At 38.9% G+C, this 17,699-nt stretch overlaps 1 protein-coding gene across 3 annotated transcripts in view; it reads left to right on the top strand.

Annotated features, from left to right (window-relative positions):
• Positions 1–705: 705 nt before the first annotated feature.
• The window catches only part of LOC126925793 (uncharacterized), a 69,151-nt gene continuing 52,157 nt past the window's right edge, over positions 706–17,699 (top strand). For 2 of the 3 annotated variants that reach the window (XR_007714103.1, XR_007714102.1), the window contains exon 1: positions 706–1,177. Coding sequence is in view for 1 of the 3 variants with exons in the window: in XM_050741776.1 (XP_050597733.1) it covers positions 1,129–1,177 (49 nt within the window). In the remaining 2 variants the exon portion in view is untranslated. The remainder of the gene's footprint in view (positions 1,178–17,699) is intronic. The other variant, XM_050741776.1, reaches the window with a different exon arrangement.

Below are 17,699 nucleotides of genomic sequence, written 5' to 3' on the forward strand. Positions count from 1 at the left end.
TCCACTGCCGGCTAGAAATTTTTTCCCGCCGGTCCGGTATTTAAATACAGAGGAATTCCCACGGAATTGTTCTTGCGAAAAACAAACGAATAAAGGGAACATCAACAATTACAACCGTGCTCCGCCACTGGTGCTCGACAAACCCACCCATTTTACCTTTCCAAAAAAGAAGAACGCGGAAAATCTACCAAACGACCAGAAAAAAAGAAGTAAAATCTTGCTAAGGGGAACAATAAAGTCATTAGTAAAAAAGTAGGGGACTGATCGTAGCGGCGGCACCCCCTAATTGCCATTGCTTGGCTCGCTCACACAATCATTACCACTGACCCGCCACTATTTACCGCTTTCCCTTTCGGCATGCGTCAGGAAAATTCCGAAACAGCCGTCTCCTTCATCTAGTCCCCACTATGGTCGTCTATCCGCCCCACCGAATACCAGTTGATCTCATTCGGAAGCAAATCGCGGGGACAAAATCTCGTTGACTCGAAACGAGGCAATCTTCCAGCCTCCGGGACGCGGTAGTAAGGGTGCGGGCCACGATACGCCGTCCCTGAGCCGTGTTCCTACTCTCAGGCGCGCCGCTTCCCCCACCACGCCAACCGAAAGGGCGCAACACGAGATCGTACGCGCTCGGTTGTCTTCGACGGTGTTCGGCCACGCTGCTGCTCCGCTCGACGCCAGCCATAAGCCACGCGGTGGGGGTAGCTGTGGAGTGGGCGGCATGAGCTCGCTAGGGTCGCAGCACTTGGACACGCGATCATCGCGCGATACACACGCTCTTCCCAAATGCCTCACCGGCTGCAGCTATTTCCTCGCGACGCGTGCCTTTCGCGCGATCGTCACGCGTACGACTTATCGTGAGGGAGGTCAAGGGGAGTCCGGCAGATCTCTCGAACCATTCGCTACTTACTCTGCTGCCTTCTTTTTGTCAAGGTGCTCCTTGCCGTTACTCTATCCCATTGTGACTCTGCCGCTTTGAATTGTGACTCGGGTATATTACAGTGCGTGGACTACTGCTTTCGTGAGCTGACACCGTGTGTGACGCTGTTCTCTGTGAGACTGTGCTGAAGCATTAAAGAAGATTCTTAGAGAAGATAGACTGGTTATAGATTGATCGATTGCCTGACCATGGATTGGAGACTCGGATTGCTGTTGTTGACCTGTCTTCTTGTTGACGGTGAGTGACTTTTCATCTGGGGGACGTTTCTTAGATGCGTATAAGGGTATGTGGTAGGGTATTACGAGGGTGGCTTTAGCGCTGTGTCACTCGGTGCCGCAGTCGCAGCTAGAGTAGCGTGCGTCCGCTGGTATTAAAAATTCCAACCTATTCCGACCGTCGTTTGTTCAATAACTGCCGGAACATAGTATCCAAACGCGCGATGGTGCCATCGCGGATTTTCTTTGGAGGAATTTCAGCGGATAGACTGAACGGGGCCAGGCTTGATTGGGTTTCCAGAAAAGTTATGACTGACAGGGATATTGTGCTCGTTAGAGGAAGGTATAAGAAACTTTTTTGGGGCTCATAATGATAGGGAACGGATTTTTCTTACAGTTAGGTTCGTTCTTAACTATCGTTCCAAACGTTATTAGGATTTCTATGTAGGAAAATGTTGTTATTACATGTTATATATAATTATTAATCTTTTGTTTTATTATTATATAGTTTCAATATTATAGTGGTCACATTTGATCAAGATGTGGTTCGATCGTTACAAATGAGAACTGTGTAATATTTGAATTGGATCATTATATTTAACCGCTGTTAAGGTTGCCTATGTAGATAAATTTTCTTTTACATTTTTATATTATCATTACTATTTTGTATTACAATATTCAACTTATTTATAGTAGTTATTTTATGTCGCTCTTTTAGTAAATTAATGGTATTCTATTTGAATAGAATTTTCACTGTTTACATGTTTTTGCGACGATCTCCACGTTTCAGTCTCAATCACAATAAACATACCAAAACAAAGTCAACCTTCGAATGGTAGGAAGTTTCAAGAACTGATAGCTTCGAGGCATTGCACAGTAATTCCTTAACTAATCACATTAATATATTTAACAGGTGAAACAATATACTATGGAACAATTTATTATAAGAATTTTAATTAAATTAAATCTATTTCTATTCTTATTCGATTGAAAGGGAACATGAATTAATTTAATTTCTATATGTAATTTATGTATAAATATAATAATTTGTTGATTTCGTTTTATTTCGCTATTTTACCAGGCTACGAAATGTAAGATTCATTTACGCCGCTTGTTTATTACACTAATTACTGTATCTTACCGTACTCGTTAGTGTTGTGTACAAGAATTTAGTATCGCTGTTAACACCGGAGTTACCATCCTATACTTAGATATAAATAATTATAATCAAAATAATATGGTGCAAGTAAGTACACTAACATCATCGTTGATTAAACTGTAAAATTTCTGCAAAATATCAACATATTTTATTAACAATTCAAATTCGCCGTAATATCGAATTTTCTGAAATTTCGTCGAAAAATTACGTTATTTCGATCGCTTTGGCAATCCTATTATTAATTTTGTCGGGAACACTTGCGCACATTCAGTAAATGGCAAAAACAAGAAACACCGGAAGCCCCGCCATTGTAGCAGACTTGTTAATTCCAGTTGTAAACACCAGAGATTCTTTTAGCTGATACTCATCTTAAGTATACTTTTGTACGTTAACAACAATGGCTAAAGGATAATGTACTATTATTTGGGAGATTTAGATAAGAGACAGGAAAGCAGTAATATTGCTTTAAAAAGCCAGCAACTCGTGACAATAATAATTATCCCTACTTCGCTAACGAGCCAAACTACTGATCTTCCTAGCGATTTTTAATTAGCAAATGGTAGTCTTCCTCTCTTGGATATAAAAAAAAAAACTCTATTTGTAACATGTATCGACCAATCTGATCTACAATCTTTCGTCGTCGTTTTATTACTTGCACGATTCCATTCTCTCAGAATTTACTATACTTTCCTGAACAATAATCTGGATCTGGAAATTCCTGGAAATCGAGGAAATTTCAACGCGTTTGACTCTGTCTCCTCCTGATATCTTCCTCGCACTGTGTCACCACGAATTATCCATTTTTCGTCTACCATGGAAATTCGTCTCAAAAGTAATTCGTTTTGTAACGTATCGAGTAATGCATAATCCAAACGTCATACCTATTGTTACCACTGCAGTTAACACAAACAGTTCTCAACGCTGTATTTCGATATTCGCGATATTTCTGCAGTCTCATTTATCGCGTGATATAGATTACTTCGAATGAAACTTGATATCTGCTCGTTATTAATCACAATATACATTCTAGAGTGCTTAACACGTAGACTGCCACGCGAATTTCACATATTTAAAAAAAAATTTTTTTTTTACCCATTCTCAGATATACTACACCATGACATTTAATCTTCGAAAAATATTACGTGGCATTTGCACGTTGTTTCCTGATAACGTTATCTAAATCATTCGCACGGTTGAACAATTTTTAGCCCATAAGATTTATCTTATTTTAACCTCCTCGAATTATGATATTTCAATGTTGCTTTAATTTTAGCAACTAGCTACGCGATTTTAAACGATATTTAATACAAGATTGAAAGGAGACCTCGAGCACACCGATAACAATTTCTCCACATATTTTTCACACTCTATATATTTTTCAACGTCGAAAAGACAGATTAGGATTGAGAAATTTCGAAAATGAAAATCGGAAGAACACGGCATTCGACGTCTTAGGAAGAAGTCACGTGCGCGGCGAAAGACTAAAACGCTAATAATACGCCATCAATTATACAAGAAGGGTGGGCGGAAAGTCTCGTGAAACTCCATCAACGATAACAAGCTGTCGAGAGTTGGTCGTCTTGTATCCGTCTTGTTTGTCGTTGGCACGCGTTTCCAGCGTTCTCGTTGCTCGACGTTGCTCCTTCCAAAACTCATTTCGCGATATAGGGATAAACAAGTAAAACGGATCGAGCTGAGGTTGTACAGCTCGGGGTTTGACCCAATTACCAACCATTGAAATTCCTCCAGGTTTTCCTTTCTTTGTCCCTCCCATCATCCATTCTACTCATCTGTGTGTAGCTTGAAGCAATCTTGGAAAAAGGCAGAAGGCAGATTCCGATCAGCGACGTATACGCGATCAGATCGCGGATAAGCGGCGCTAGTATCGCGTCTAGATGGAACAAAGAGAAACGTGAGCACACGCGTCGACCTCGTCCCCTCTCTTTCTCTCTCGTTGCGAATTCCAATTTCCTGATGGGAGTGTATTAATATAATTTGATGGCGCCTCGGGAGAATTATGCATCTCGTGGCTCGATCTTCCTCGCACGGGGAGCCAGGGTGCCTCGTTTCGTTTCTACACCTTCGATGCTGGTACGTTCCCGTTGCGAGAGAATTAGGCTGGATGAAGCTTGTTAACGAGTGTCACATGAGAGCCTTTTATGAATATGGATGCGCTCCGGTGTTGGTGCGTATCGAACGATGATAGTTATGGCGCGGTGTGGAGGTTAGGTTGAGTCAATTAGGAGGTTAGGACCGACAAGTGAATTAGGGCTTTTGAAATTCTACCGTGAAAACTTTACCACGATAATTATTTTTATTTCTTCTGATACTGAATTCCTATCGCAGCTTTCCAGTTTCATGAAAAATTGGAAAATTGCAGTCTAGTAACACGGGGCTAAGTGTTTCTTACTCTCGAATCTAATAAGAGTAATACCAATTCTAGGGAATTTTTTGCCAAGAATTTATCGAAAGGATACAAACGAGCATTACTTTCGGAATCTTCTAGTTGCAAAGAAGAGAGGGGACGCGCATTCCAGATAGAACAGCTTTGCGACGTAAAGCGGTAGAAAAAGATTTCTTATTCTCAAACATAACCTAAAGAATTCCAAGCGTGGGCAAGTTTTCGTCAAGATACTACCAGACACACGAGCGCCACTTGCTGAATACTCAAGTCCCATCAGAATCCTCCACAAAGGATGTACAACAGTTGCATTCTAAATATACGGATTTCTAACGTAAAGCAGTAGAAAAAGATTTCTTATTCTCAAAGCCAATACGAGCAATACGAATTCTAGGCAAACCCTCGTCAAATGTTTTAGCAAAAGTATGCACGAACAATCACTTTTTCAATACTCTACCCCCACCAGAATGCCTCTAGTTTAGCAAAGAACATGAACGCCACTTTCTGAATACCGAATTTCCATTAGAATCGTCGAGCTGCGGAGAACACGGGAAAATTGCAGGCTAAAAATCCTCCGCCGTCCATGAGATCCATTAGCACAACAGGGTAACACGAGAACCTCTAATTATTTCGAGCGGTATAGAATTTGCCGCGTCCGTTCTCCGACTGGGCTCGAGCAGACTCGTCCCTGTGTACAGGTGTCGGCACGCGCGATTCAGCCGCGATATCTTCTCGCTGCTTAACGATAACGATCATAATAATTTAATTTAACAGCCGGCGAGAGAAGGAGGTCACAGTCGCATCGATCTTCCCCGGAAAGTCCGCGAGATGCAGCGAGCAAATATTAAAGGACCACCCCCTCCGTGCCTTGCCTCGTCCCCGTAACACCCCCCTCGCCCCCATTTTCCCCAGTTTTCCTCCCTCGTTTTTCTGCCATTCTTTCGTTTTCTTCCAACCTTTTTTCTTCCCTCCCCCTGCCCACAAACTCCCTCTTTCCCATTTCATTCTCTTGTCTCTTCCGTGCCTGGACCTCCTGTGTATGAGAAGAAGATAGAAACAGGGCCAAGACCGTCTACGAGAAATGCAAACTGAGAGCGAAATGTGCTCGAACCACGTTTATTTTCTCGACAACAGCCAGGTTTTTCTTCCAGTCGTTTACGGACCCTGAAGAATCGTGGACCTGGTTGTGGCGCGAGGATATAATAACGTTCAATTACCGCTTCTGTCTCGACGTCTAGGGGTCTCGAGACGTGCCGGGCAAGGCTTGGATTAACGCTTGTTAGCAAGGTTAAAGATGCTGTTCTTCGTGACTGGGAGATTACTGGTTGCATGCGAGCACAACGTGCTTTAAAGATAGAATTAACGCAGGCGAAACTATCAATTTCTAGGTTTTGCAGAAATTTTATGGGTTTTGTAGATTTTGAGTTGCATCTTTTCTTGGGGGAGGGCAGCTTGATGGATTTGTTTTTTGTCAACTAGTATATAAATTTCACGTGGATCTAATTTGTAGACTGCGGGCTTTTATTCGGGCGAATTCGTATTTCTGAGAATGTAATAAAAAGGATATAAGCTGAGTGGAAGATTGTCTTACCTAGCTAGTATTATAGATAGCGCAATAGTTTGGATATCTTTTTGTATTATATGCAATCGTGGTACTTTGAAATTTTCTACGAACTCGTAAAAATCCGCAAAAATCTACTAATCTGAATATAACTGCAAAATGAAAAGAAGTTTGAATTTAACCTAAACGAGTAATCCTAACCTATACCTAGTCCTGTTTCTCGACCAAACAGTAATAGAATTTAATCTTACTACGAATTTCAAGTCTAATCTTAGCCCTAACCTAAACCTAATTTACGTCTCATCGAGGCTTAATTTTATTTACGGTATTTCTAAGACGTGCAGTCCATTGTAACTGCCTATTACGACGTATAAAGGGTATTAGTATAAAGTATAGTTTAATTGACTGAAATAGTTGAGGTCTAACCTAAACGTAACACCATAACTCGTCCTGACCAACGTTAAACTCAATCCTAACCTATACCTACTCCTGTTTTCTAACCAAACAGTGATCAAATTTAGTCTTACTACGAATTTCAAGTTTGATATTAGTCCTAACGTAAACCTAATTTAAGTTCCATTCAGACTTAATTTCAATTTGCAGTATTTCTAAGACGCGCAGTCCATTATGACTGCTTATTGCGACGTATGAAGGATATTAGTATAAAGGATACTTTAATTGGCTCAAAAACCAGAGTACAGTGACGTGGAAAAATTCTTGCGAAACCGTGTCGTATTAATCTAACTTCTGCTTACTGATGAAGGGACTTCTTGCGAGGGGTTCTAGTTAAAACGAATTCTTCCTCCTCGATCATTTCTTTAGCCAGGCCTGACGGCCGCCAATTCTCAATCTACCAAGTGTTTTTAAAACGGGGCACCGGCTAATTTATCGAGCCATCAACCCAAACGCCTTCGATGTTTCCCTCAATTTCAAGTCTCGCTATTATTCATCGGTTCTTCGATCATTCTTTATAAAAGAAGTATATTTCAACGCTCTCTTAAGGCCACCAACGACAACGACATCGGTTGTTGTAATTTCTAACCTTAACAGAGACAGAACCGTCGTTTAACGCGTGCCCTCGGGCAAATTGGTATTTTAATTGATGGGGGTAGGAAAATAATTCGCAGAAATATATAAAGATAAATATACCTACGGTATTATAGTCTTTATAATGTTTAGAGAGCGAAACAAAGCTGTAAAATATAGAAAATATATTTTCATATATTTAGGAAGGAAAATTAGTAGGAAAATTAGGTTTGATTTGAAATTCATAATAAGAATAACTTCCATCGCTGTTCGATAAAAAATACTGTCAAGTACAGATTAGGATTCATTTTTATGAAATTTTTCATATTTTTATAATTATAATTGTAAAGGACATTATAAATGGGAAAATTGAAGAATTTGGATTTTTATTGAAAAATGTTCTACATATCCACGAGGATACTGTAACATGGAATTCAAGTGTAGTTTCCCTTCCTAAACAGTCATTAATAATGCTAAAAGATGGTGTCACAGTGTCGCCCCTATGGGGAAAAAACCCAAGTGCCAATAAACGCTAGTTAATCGTTTCTGGGTTTTTGTCTATGTTATCTATCCAAACGAATGGAACACTGAGTTTTTTTTACAGTTAAGATGGGGCACATACTATATGGTTCTGCTCCAGACATTTTTTTTTTTTTTTTACGAATTCAGGCTACGTTAGTGGATATGTTTCCTTTTCCTCTTGAACATCTTGTTTTTTGACACCTACAATTGTAGCACAAACACTCTTCGACTGAAGGCTTCTCCCAGACAACACTGTAAGTGGCGGACATCAAATTTCTTAAGAGCGAAACTTGATATTATTCTCGAAATTTAATTTGTTTTGATTATTATAAGATCTTGTGAATGTGCAAAAGACAATCCAAGTGCGTCACGAAACTTTTTTATTTTTCTACCAGTATAGTGGAATTTCATTAGAAACAGGACCGTATTTGTAGAAATGTCTCCTCTTAGTTGTAGAGAAAATTGAACGTGCCGTTCATTTAAATTTGCAAGCGCTGTAAGTACCAATTCTGTTTGTCTCGAGATAGCTGGTATAAAAGACAACAAATATATTTTCTCAAGGTGGTTTTTCTATCGTTATTACAAAAGTATATTTTATAATATTCCACATGTTCGAACCTACTTACCATTTAATGCCACTTACATTGTTTTATATAGATGCGATGTTAGACGTACCGGTGGTATCACCTTTTAACGCTCTTAGCAATTACTTACAAATGAAAATTGCTCTTTAATTCTATACTACGATATTCCCACTCGTATGTAGGCCATTACATGATAAAAAAACATTTTTTCATTTTTGCATTTGCAGTGTCGCCTATTAGAAATCTTCATTTAAAGAAATTCACCCTATCTATTTGCTTCAGCCTCGGATTCTTTTACGAGTATTGCGCTTGAAGTAGACTCGAACATGTCCTTAAAAAAATCCTTAAAAAGAAACAAAAAAAGGAAGGTACGGTTACCGTTTAAATCCTAGAAAATGAACCTTGAAAGAATTCATAAATGCCCGCGGAATTTGATCCCGTCACTGCCGGATAAGCTGCCTCGAGAGAAACCGACGAGCCCACGTTGACAACCAAAAAAAAGAAAAAAATACAGAAAAAATACAGAAAAAAATGCTAGAAACTCGCAAAAATCGAGGATCGGTTGATGGAAACATGGATAGGAAGCGGCAGTTGGATTTTCATGCAATGAAAAACAGCGGCGCCGATGGGACCGTTGAAAAATTACCATTTCACCGACTGCTATTCGCCATCTCTCTCTGGCTTGCAGGTGGATGGCAGGCCTCGAAACGGGACAAATGAATTTCTGTTTTCATCGCACAGAACGATTACGAGCAATTCATCGACGCAAACCCGTAAATTCCGCGAAATCGATAACGGCACTCGTTTTCCCCCCATTATCGTTAATGCGACGTCGCAAGAGAAACAGCCAGAGCCCCGATGATGGCACACGCGCTTAATAACCGATGGTTTCATCGACTTTAATGGGATTGCCACGAGAATAGGATATGTATCGGCCAACCGAACGTTTCCTCTCGTTTCGATAACGCGTGTTAGAGTGGGACGCAGGATATTGAAAAACAGGGTAGAAACGTCGTGGACAATCGTCCACGTCATTAACTCGTGGCCGGCAAAGTGGTTCTCTTTTTTAATCGAGATGCGTGCTACCTCTTGGTTTTTCATCGGGAAATGTATCGACCGGGTCGTTTGAACCGCTCCTTTGAAACCTGTTTTTCTGCTACATGTGCTATACCGTGGTCTCATCAATCTCAAATACGGGGCAAATACAGGGTGTTCCGATAATCGCGGTGCAATTGCGATTCTAGAGTATGTTTGGCTGAAAATGCTAAAATATTTGGAAAAATACGACTGAGAAAATGTTGCAGGTGAAAGTTGTGTAGTATCGACTATGATTTTTTCTATTTTATCTCGCGATGACCTTGAAATGTCATGCGAAAGTTACATTAAATTTTTCAAACAGGGATCTGTATTTTTACTATATATTTTTGTAGCTAACAGATGTGGACATTCAATTTCGACAAGCCACCAGCATTAGCACATACTGTAGGTAAAGAGATGGCAGAAATATAAAAAATTTCATTGAGCACATTACATGTACACTCTCGTGTTATACTCCTCCTATTATAATATTTAGAACTTAAAAAAGTTGCTGTATTAAAAATTCCTACGCTAAAAATTAGTTCAAATTTCAGTATTATCGTAATACATCTATCGTCGTACTCCTATCATTTTCGAGAAAGTATATAAAATATACAAAGTACAGTACTCGTTATAACGTTACGAGATTTGTTTCAGCCCCTATATATTGCCACGACTTTATATATTTGTCATTATATAATTCCGTATATTATTTTTCTACCCTCGGAGAATGTTTTAAATTGGATGAAAATATGAAAGACTCGTTATTGGATGATAACCGAGCTCGGAAAACTGAGAGGAATATAATAGCCAAACTGGAAAATCCCGTAGCCAGAATTGCCCTTCTCCACGATAATTTCGAGCAATTTCAAGCGGTCGTATAGCCAGCGACACAGTGTTCCTGAAAATCTTGCAGCGGGTAGGATTAAGTGGGCGTCAGCGTCGATTTTCAGCGTCAGCCGGCGTTCACGAATGGGGTGAGCTGCGTGAACAGAGAGGGGTGGAACAGAGCCTGTGGCCCGAGCGTGTATCGTGGCCGTCAACAAGCGTGCAACTTTCACGAGGACTTTATCCAGCCGCGGCCGTTACACGACGACCCATTTCCGCGAGAACATCTACACACTCCCTTGCACGCCTAAGCTTCGTAAGATAATTGTTCATCGGGAAAGCAGGCGTTTGTACGCGTGTGTGGGTGTGTCGAGCGTCAACTCGTGGTCGCGTTAACGCTGGTGCACGCGAAACTCCACGCTGTTTCCGTTTATCGCGGCGAGATCAATCCACAATATATACCAGTTTCGCCCCAATTCTCGATCGCGCTTGTTGGAACCTCTCTTCGTACGTAGGGGTGAGCATTCGTCAGCCTTAACTAGCAGTTGTTGACTATTGGCTTGAGTAATAAGTTCATTCTCGTTTCATTGGACTGGTTCGAAGAATAGTAAACAAGTTGTTGGAAGCGTGTAAAGGTTCGTGTACCTGAATTTTTTATGAGAAATATATATACATACAGGGGGCCGAAAAAAGTCAGTAATGTCCGGATATATGATTACCGATGGGGACCGTCCATTTGGCCATATAGATCCGAAGGAGTGACTTTCCGAGAATTTGCTCGCATTATCTGACTCCTGTTCACTCTGGCGTGCATTCGTCGCGAATAAGAGCGAGAAGGGGACAGTGCGAGCGAGACAGAATAAGTAGAGTGTAATAAGATATTACAGAGTCAGGTTATATCTTACTTCTAATCACATATTACACACAGTTGTATGTGGACAAAGATCGGGACCGGAAGTATTCATAGTTGCCGAGAGGTGGCCTTCCAAGAATTGCGCCAAATTATCCGACTCGTGCTCGCTCTACCGTGCTTTAGCGTGCGTGCATCAAAGGCTGGTGCACGAGAGGGAGAGAGAGAGAGAGAGAGAGAGAAAGAGAAAGAGAGGGAGAAGTAGGCAATGGGAGTGAGATAGAATAGATAGAGTGTTATAAGATACCTTAGAGTTAGATCCTTTCTTTCCCTTAATTGCATGTTTCTTTAGTTCCTGTTGAAATATTGTGAGTCAAATATAGTCATGTTTGGTATCATTTTGTTCGTACGAATCTCAACAATTCGATTCAGGCCATCTCGTAACTGTATAACAAACAATGAAAAAGTTTAGACTTTTCTTGTTCCGGTAATTCGATACCGGATCGAATTACGTCGATGGGGATCACAGATAACAGCGAGGTCTGGCTCGTGCCAGCAGTTTCAGAAATTGCTGGAGATAACTCGAGGCCATATAAGCGGACGAATTCGTGTCCATATACATATCCGGAACTACTGTACGTACATGTTAATAGAGATATACACTGATACATATACACTTTAGTAGATGTTATCTATGGGCTGTTCCAAAGTTGAATTTGATATATAAGCTTTTCTTTTGTTGAAATGTCTATACTTTTTTTGTGGCCCCTCTCTGTATACTTAAAGTTAGGGGCTCAAATAGAACGTATATATGTACAAATAGCATGCATGCTTTAGAAAAAGCTAATAATATTTAATGGATATATTATCCACCAAATGAATTTATTCCGGGGGTGCATATTCGCCAAGCTGAACTTTTAAGTCGTCGACTATTTTTCGACTATTCTTTTGGCCAGTCTCTTATCATTGAAAAACTTCCTCTCCTAACTACTTTTTAAATCTGTTCTTCAATAAGATACTTTTTATTAGATTAGTGACGTGCAACGTGTTTCTTTATCCAGCAAGTTTTTCAAATTGTTGAGCTACATCTTTTCCTTACAAAAATCCGTACTCCTTGGAAATACAACTTCTCGTCGTTCACTATCAAGACAAGTAAATCACGAAGGTGAAAGCTAAACGTAATGACATTATATCGAACCAGGTGTTTCTTAATACAAAAAGAACAGAGGTTGGAACAATACTACAAAACAAAGAGGGACATTTATTGTAGAAATCTGACGGTACTTTTCGACCAACCCAATAGGTAACGTGAAAAAGTCGACAGGTTTGGAAATTGGTTTTTAATCTCACTGGAAAAATGAACGCAGCTCAATGGGCGAAACGTGTCCATTATTAATAAACCGTCAGGATTTTTCCCATATGGGGACACCTCTGACCCTCACCTGGCCCAGGAAGCCTATCTAAACACATCTGATGACGCTTCACCGATACACCCACGAGTGAGCACGTGCGCCCGTGAATGAGCGGCGGGTTTGTATAGGTCAGTGGTTCCCAAATTTCTCGTCGGCGATATTAGAGCCTGGATAGGCCAAGATATTATTCATACATCTACATTTTTCATATGGAGGCTATCACAGCTTGTCGAGAAACGTGTCATATTTTCTCTTCGTTCTTTTTTGCGACAAATATGGTGCCTTGAATGTTTGTACCTTTAACGCTCGAACTGTAAAAGGTAGAAGCAAAATTCTGTAGTAGGAATGAAAATCTAAATTTGTGTTTAATATGATATGAGCATTTGTATATTAATAAATAGAATATTGATTTCGTCGGAATATACAAAAATACATTAAATTATTTAAAATTTCTAAATTCCTACTGTAGTATTATATTTAGGAAGCAAAACAAATTTTTGTCCAAGTTTTACTTTTTCATTTCTTTCCAAAGATATAAATTTACATGGACATTCACGTTAACATGAATATTTACTTTATAATATACACGTTACACTTGACGACGTGATAACGTGTTATACATGATAAGAGTTTAAATATCATTATTTATATACTGAAACGTTGAAATCTCGAATTCTGGTGTAAAAATAGATAAAAGTCGGAAAAAGAGATTTTTCCATTGGACCTTCCATTTCCGAGATAATCGATGGCAAAGATTCATGGGTTGTCCGACACCAGGTGTCGTTCACCCACGAATTTTCGGTATCGATTCTCTCGTGAACCGGACGTTCTACGAAAAAATACTACTCTTTATTTTTCACGTGTTTTTTTCCGCAGAAACGGATAGTATGGATAAAAATTCCGCGAAACGCACGATAAAATAGTTATTTCTAAATAGTTATTTGGGTGCCACTGGGCCAGGGACATCCGTGAAATTTTTCCATCGTCACGGTACACCGCGTGCGACTGAAACGCACCAGCAGATGGTACCCGTCATACATGGGCGTGCCACCAAGGGACGTTTTAATCGCTTAAAATCGTCGTTAATTGAAAATGAGTCAATTTACGCGTGGAAGAAGACCGCCATTGGATGACGCACAGTATTTAACAACTGCTGTCTGACCGGCAAAGTGTCATAATGTTCCTCATTTTCTATTATCTACTTTTTAGTCCTTTCAATTTTCCATTTTCCTTTTTAATTTTCTACTTTATTTGTTAATTTTCCAAATCCTTGAAGATCCCTAATTACAGGTCCTGATCATTGAATTAGGACCATACACAAAAAGTTCACTTGTCTAAGCGCAACGCCATATAGAACTAACCAACTTCACTCTGTGTTAGTTTGTTAATTTCGTTACACGATTAACATTCGTTTCTAAAGGAACAAATTACTTTCTTCCATAAGTTCATTTATTGCAATAGAATGACTTTAGATTAAGGTTAGGTTGGGGCTAGGTTGGGTTAGGTTCACTGTTCGAATTCTAAGGCGAATTTGAAAATGTACCATTCGCATGAATTCTGGCGTTCTCTGTCACGTGTCAGCTGATATCGGTCTGCGTGGTACTTGACGATCTTTTTCACGGTCAGACCGCAACTTTAAAATACAGTGTGACGTCATGTCGGGTGACCAGGAATCGTCAGCCTTGGGACAAAAAAGGCTAATATCCGGTTAGATGACAACCGCCATGGGTGTGCTTGCAGTGGAACTGGCTTTTTTCACGGACCACCTCCAATTCTTTTATTCGGGGCCCTATGCCAGCCTACAATTCACTGGCAGAAAATTAAGGAAGTATATTAGATGCGGGTAGTGAATATTATAGTTAATTACGGTGGGCCGTAAAATTCGTCGAACATATGCTACCAAACGACTATTTTTATTGGAATAAAATTTTACTGTTTTATTGAATTAGCACGTTTTACGCGGAGAAGTGGAAAAGGTGTGTTTTATGGTCGTTCTGTGAGTCAGAAAATAATTATGGTGTTAGATGTTTTAAGTACTTTATATAAATAATACGGTGCTCTTATAAAATACGCGAAGACCATTATGGACGAGTGGATATTAAACGTTTGCAAAATAGTGGTTTTATTTTGATAACAAAATTTTATCGGTCGATATAAATTAACTAAGAGTGTTTCATACGATTATTTTTTTTTTTTTTTTTTTTTTTTTTAAAGTATGAAAGTGGAGAATTTTAAAATTCAATGGACGTTGACCTTGGTCAAGAATTTCTATCCATAAGTGTCAATCAATAATTGATGGAAATATTTTCATTCCATAAATATTGAAGCATCAGAGCGTTATCCCTGTTTTATAGAATGGATTGAAATCTAAGCTTAGTATCATGAATTCTAGTTATTTAATCGAATCCATCGGCGAAAGTATTTCAATTTCCAGGGGCTCTTTTTTTCTCGCAACAAATTCGCCAACGAACGTAACAGCCATTATTTCCACGGGCACTCGATCGGACTGCAATTCTCCTTGATGAAATTTTTCAATTTCGGCTAACTTGCCGCAAATTCCACATAGAATGTGGCCACTCCAGCGAATAATATTCCAACGAACAACCGTTTGAAGCAAGTTAGTTATCTAACTGACTGGCTAGACTAACTCTAGCCATCGCATGAATTTTCCTAGTGCAGTCCGAAACTCTCTGAACCTGGACACTTTGTTACATAAAACTCACGAGTCAGTTGCCTGACGAGTATTGGTATCCAGGATGTGCAAGATTAGGGTAGCAGAACGTATAAAGTAATTTTCGATTGCGGTTTATCGATTCAGAAAGAAAGGATTGCCCTTTAAAAGGAATATTATCAATTATCCTTAATGTTATTATTTAAGGATTACTTTTTTTAGAATCCTTAAAAATTTTGTATAACTTCTCTATTAACTATAAATTCAATGTATTTAATTTTTGCATTTGGTATAATTTCAATACGACCAGTGTTCTTCCTGTTGAGGCAGAGTCGCCATGAAAAGTATCATGAAAATGAGAAAATTGAATTTCCTGTAGGAAGATCTGAATCTCGAAAATCTTTTTAATTAATGCAATGGTAGAGTAAAACGAATAGGTAAAATTACAGAGAAATTAAAATTCGTTTGATTATGATATTTTATTGACTGTCACGTGGAAGAAATTTTGTGTGCAAACATGTACATTGGGTTGGCAACTAAGTGATTGCGGATGTTGTCATTAGGTGGTAATGAGAAAATCCGCAATCACTTAGTTGCCAAGCCAATACATTTTTAGCGAAATTACTTGTTACAGAGAAATTTGAATTACAAAGAAGACAGTGGAGAAAGAAAGAGACGAACACACGGAGCTTAAAGTGGCAAACAAATTTTCTATTAGGACTCGGATTAATCAAATTTCGCGTATAAAAGTAGCCACCTTTAATGGACAGGCAAGGCTTTTGTGAACATGAAATATTTTAATTAATAAAGTATTTCATTAGCAATCGCTTCGATCGAATTTTTTATGCAAGAATGTAAATTATCGAAGAGGACTACGTTTAGTAGGGAAAAATGTAATATAGAAATTTTTAATTAAAGAGAAAACGATAGCAAAGACATGCGAGTACACGGAGTTTCAAGTAACCAAAATTGGCGTATTAAGAGCATGAATTCTCAGTGAATAGGAATTTGTTCTCGAGTATAAATTTACTACGGAAAAACGTTGTTTACGAAACAAAACAATGGAAAGAGAAATAAGTGGTTCACGACTTCGTTAACCAAGAAAATTTTCCATTAACCCACGAGGAGTGCTTTTTCCAACGGTCCAGAAGGTAACAAATATCTGTCATTAAAAACTGGCTAACTTTTCAAAAGTTGCAGAGAAATTGAGAAAAATTGGATTGATTGAAAAGAATTGAAAATACAATTGGATATTGTAGGTGAAAAATTAACACGAAAATATGGAATACAGTTCCTTTCGTTTCTGAGAAAATCGAGTTTGAAAAGTTGTCGAGTGTACTTAAACTTGGCTAAGTATCGATTCGCATTAAGTACGAGTAAGCAATTAGCAGGTAATTATACATGTGAAAATAAGTGAAAAATGTGAAGTAAAGTTTTTCCGTTTGTGGCCTCATTTCCACGCAAATAAAGTTTGAATATGTTTTGTTAAGAACTGATGTGATATACGCGCACATTTTTAAATGTATTTTTCTCGAAAAGGAAGCATCGTACGAAGAAATTTTATTCCACGCTTTTCACTTATTTTCACGCGTAGTTTAACCCCCTGTTGATTATTTGTTCTTGCTCAGTGCGAAATTATTTTATTTCGTTATACTTGTCAAATTTACCGGTTCGATTTTCTCGGAAACGAGACGTCGTGTGAAAATACCGTATCCCATATTTTCGCCTTATTTTTCTTCGAAAAATCGCTCCGTGTCTAATTGTATCATTAATTACGGACCACCCTGTATAATTAACTACGTTAATTGAAAATATGTCAAAGTAGAAAATTACGTTTGCATTTTTAAAAAATGATCCTTCAACGAAGGTTTATGAAAATGTATTTTCTGAAATTGAAAGGAGGTGATTGGCAGAATAAAATAAGCGGGTCGAATAAACGGTGAAATGGTCCCGGTTTTGTTATTGCACGCCAGCTAATGGACCTACTATTTTTTTCCTTTCTATCTCTTTCTCTCTTTTCCGTTTTCTTTTTTTTTTTATGAAAATTCATACGCGTCTCGTAACGGGCGCACTAGTAATTTGTCCGCCGGTTTCCGCGGATCAATAACCTACTTTTATGATTAATATATACGGTACACCGTCCAGGATTATTCGAATGTTCGCTTTAATACGAGCTGTACAGCCACGGTTTTAATATCCTCCTCCTGGAAGAGAGCTGGCCTTCGTCTACCTTTTAATACCACCCTGTGTCATGAATAGCTAACAAAATGGAACACCACGTGAAAATCCTTTTCTCATTCTTGTCGAATGTCTGTCAATAGTTACAAATTTCAACTATTATCTTCCTGAAAATTTGTCGTTCATTATGCAATTTTTTGATATTTTCGCGTGTCACAATTCTGTCTTGGACCTCTGGTTTGACAAGTGGCTAGAATTCGTCGAGGGACTAGATG

This window comes from Bombus affinis, chromosome 16 (assembly GCF_024516045.1).
Source record: "Bombus affinis isolate iyBomAffi1 chromosome 16, iyBomAffi1.2, whole genome shotgun sequence".
Classification (NCBI taxonomy): Eukaryota; Metazoa; Arthropoda; class Insecta; order Hymenoptera; family Apidae; genus Bombus; species Bombus affinis.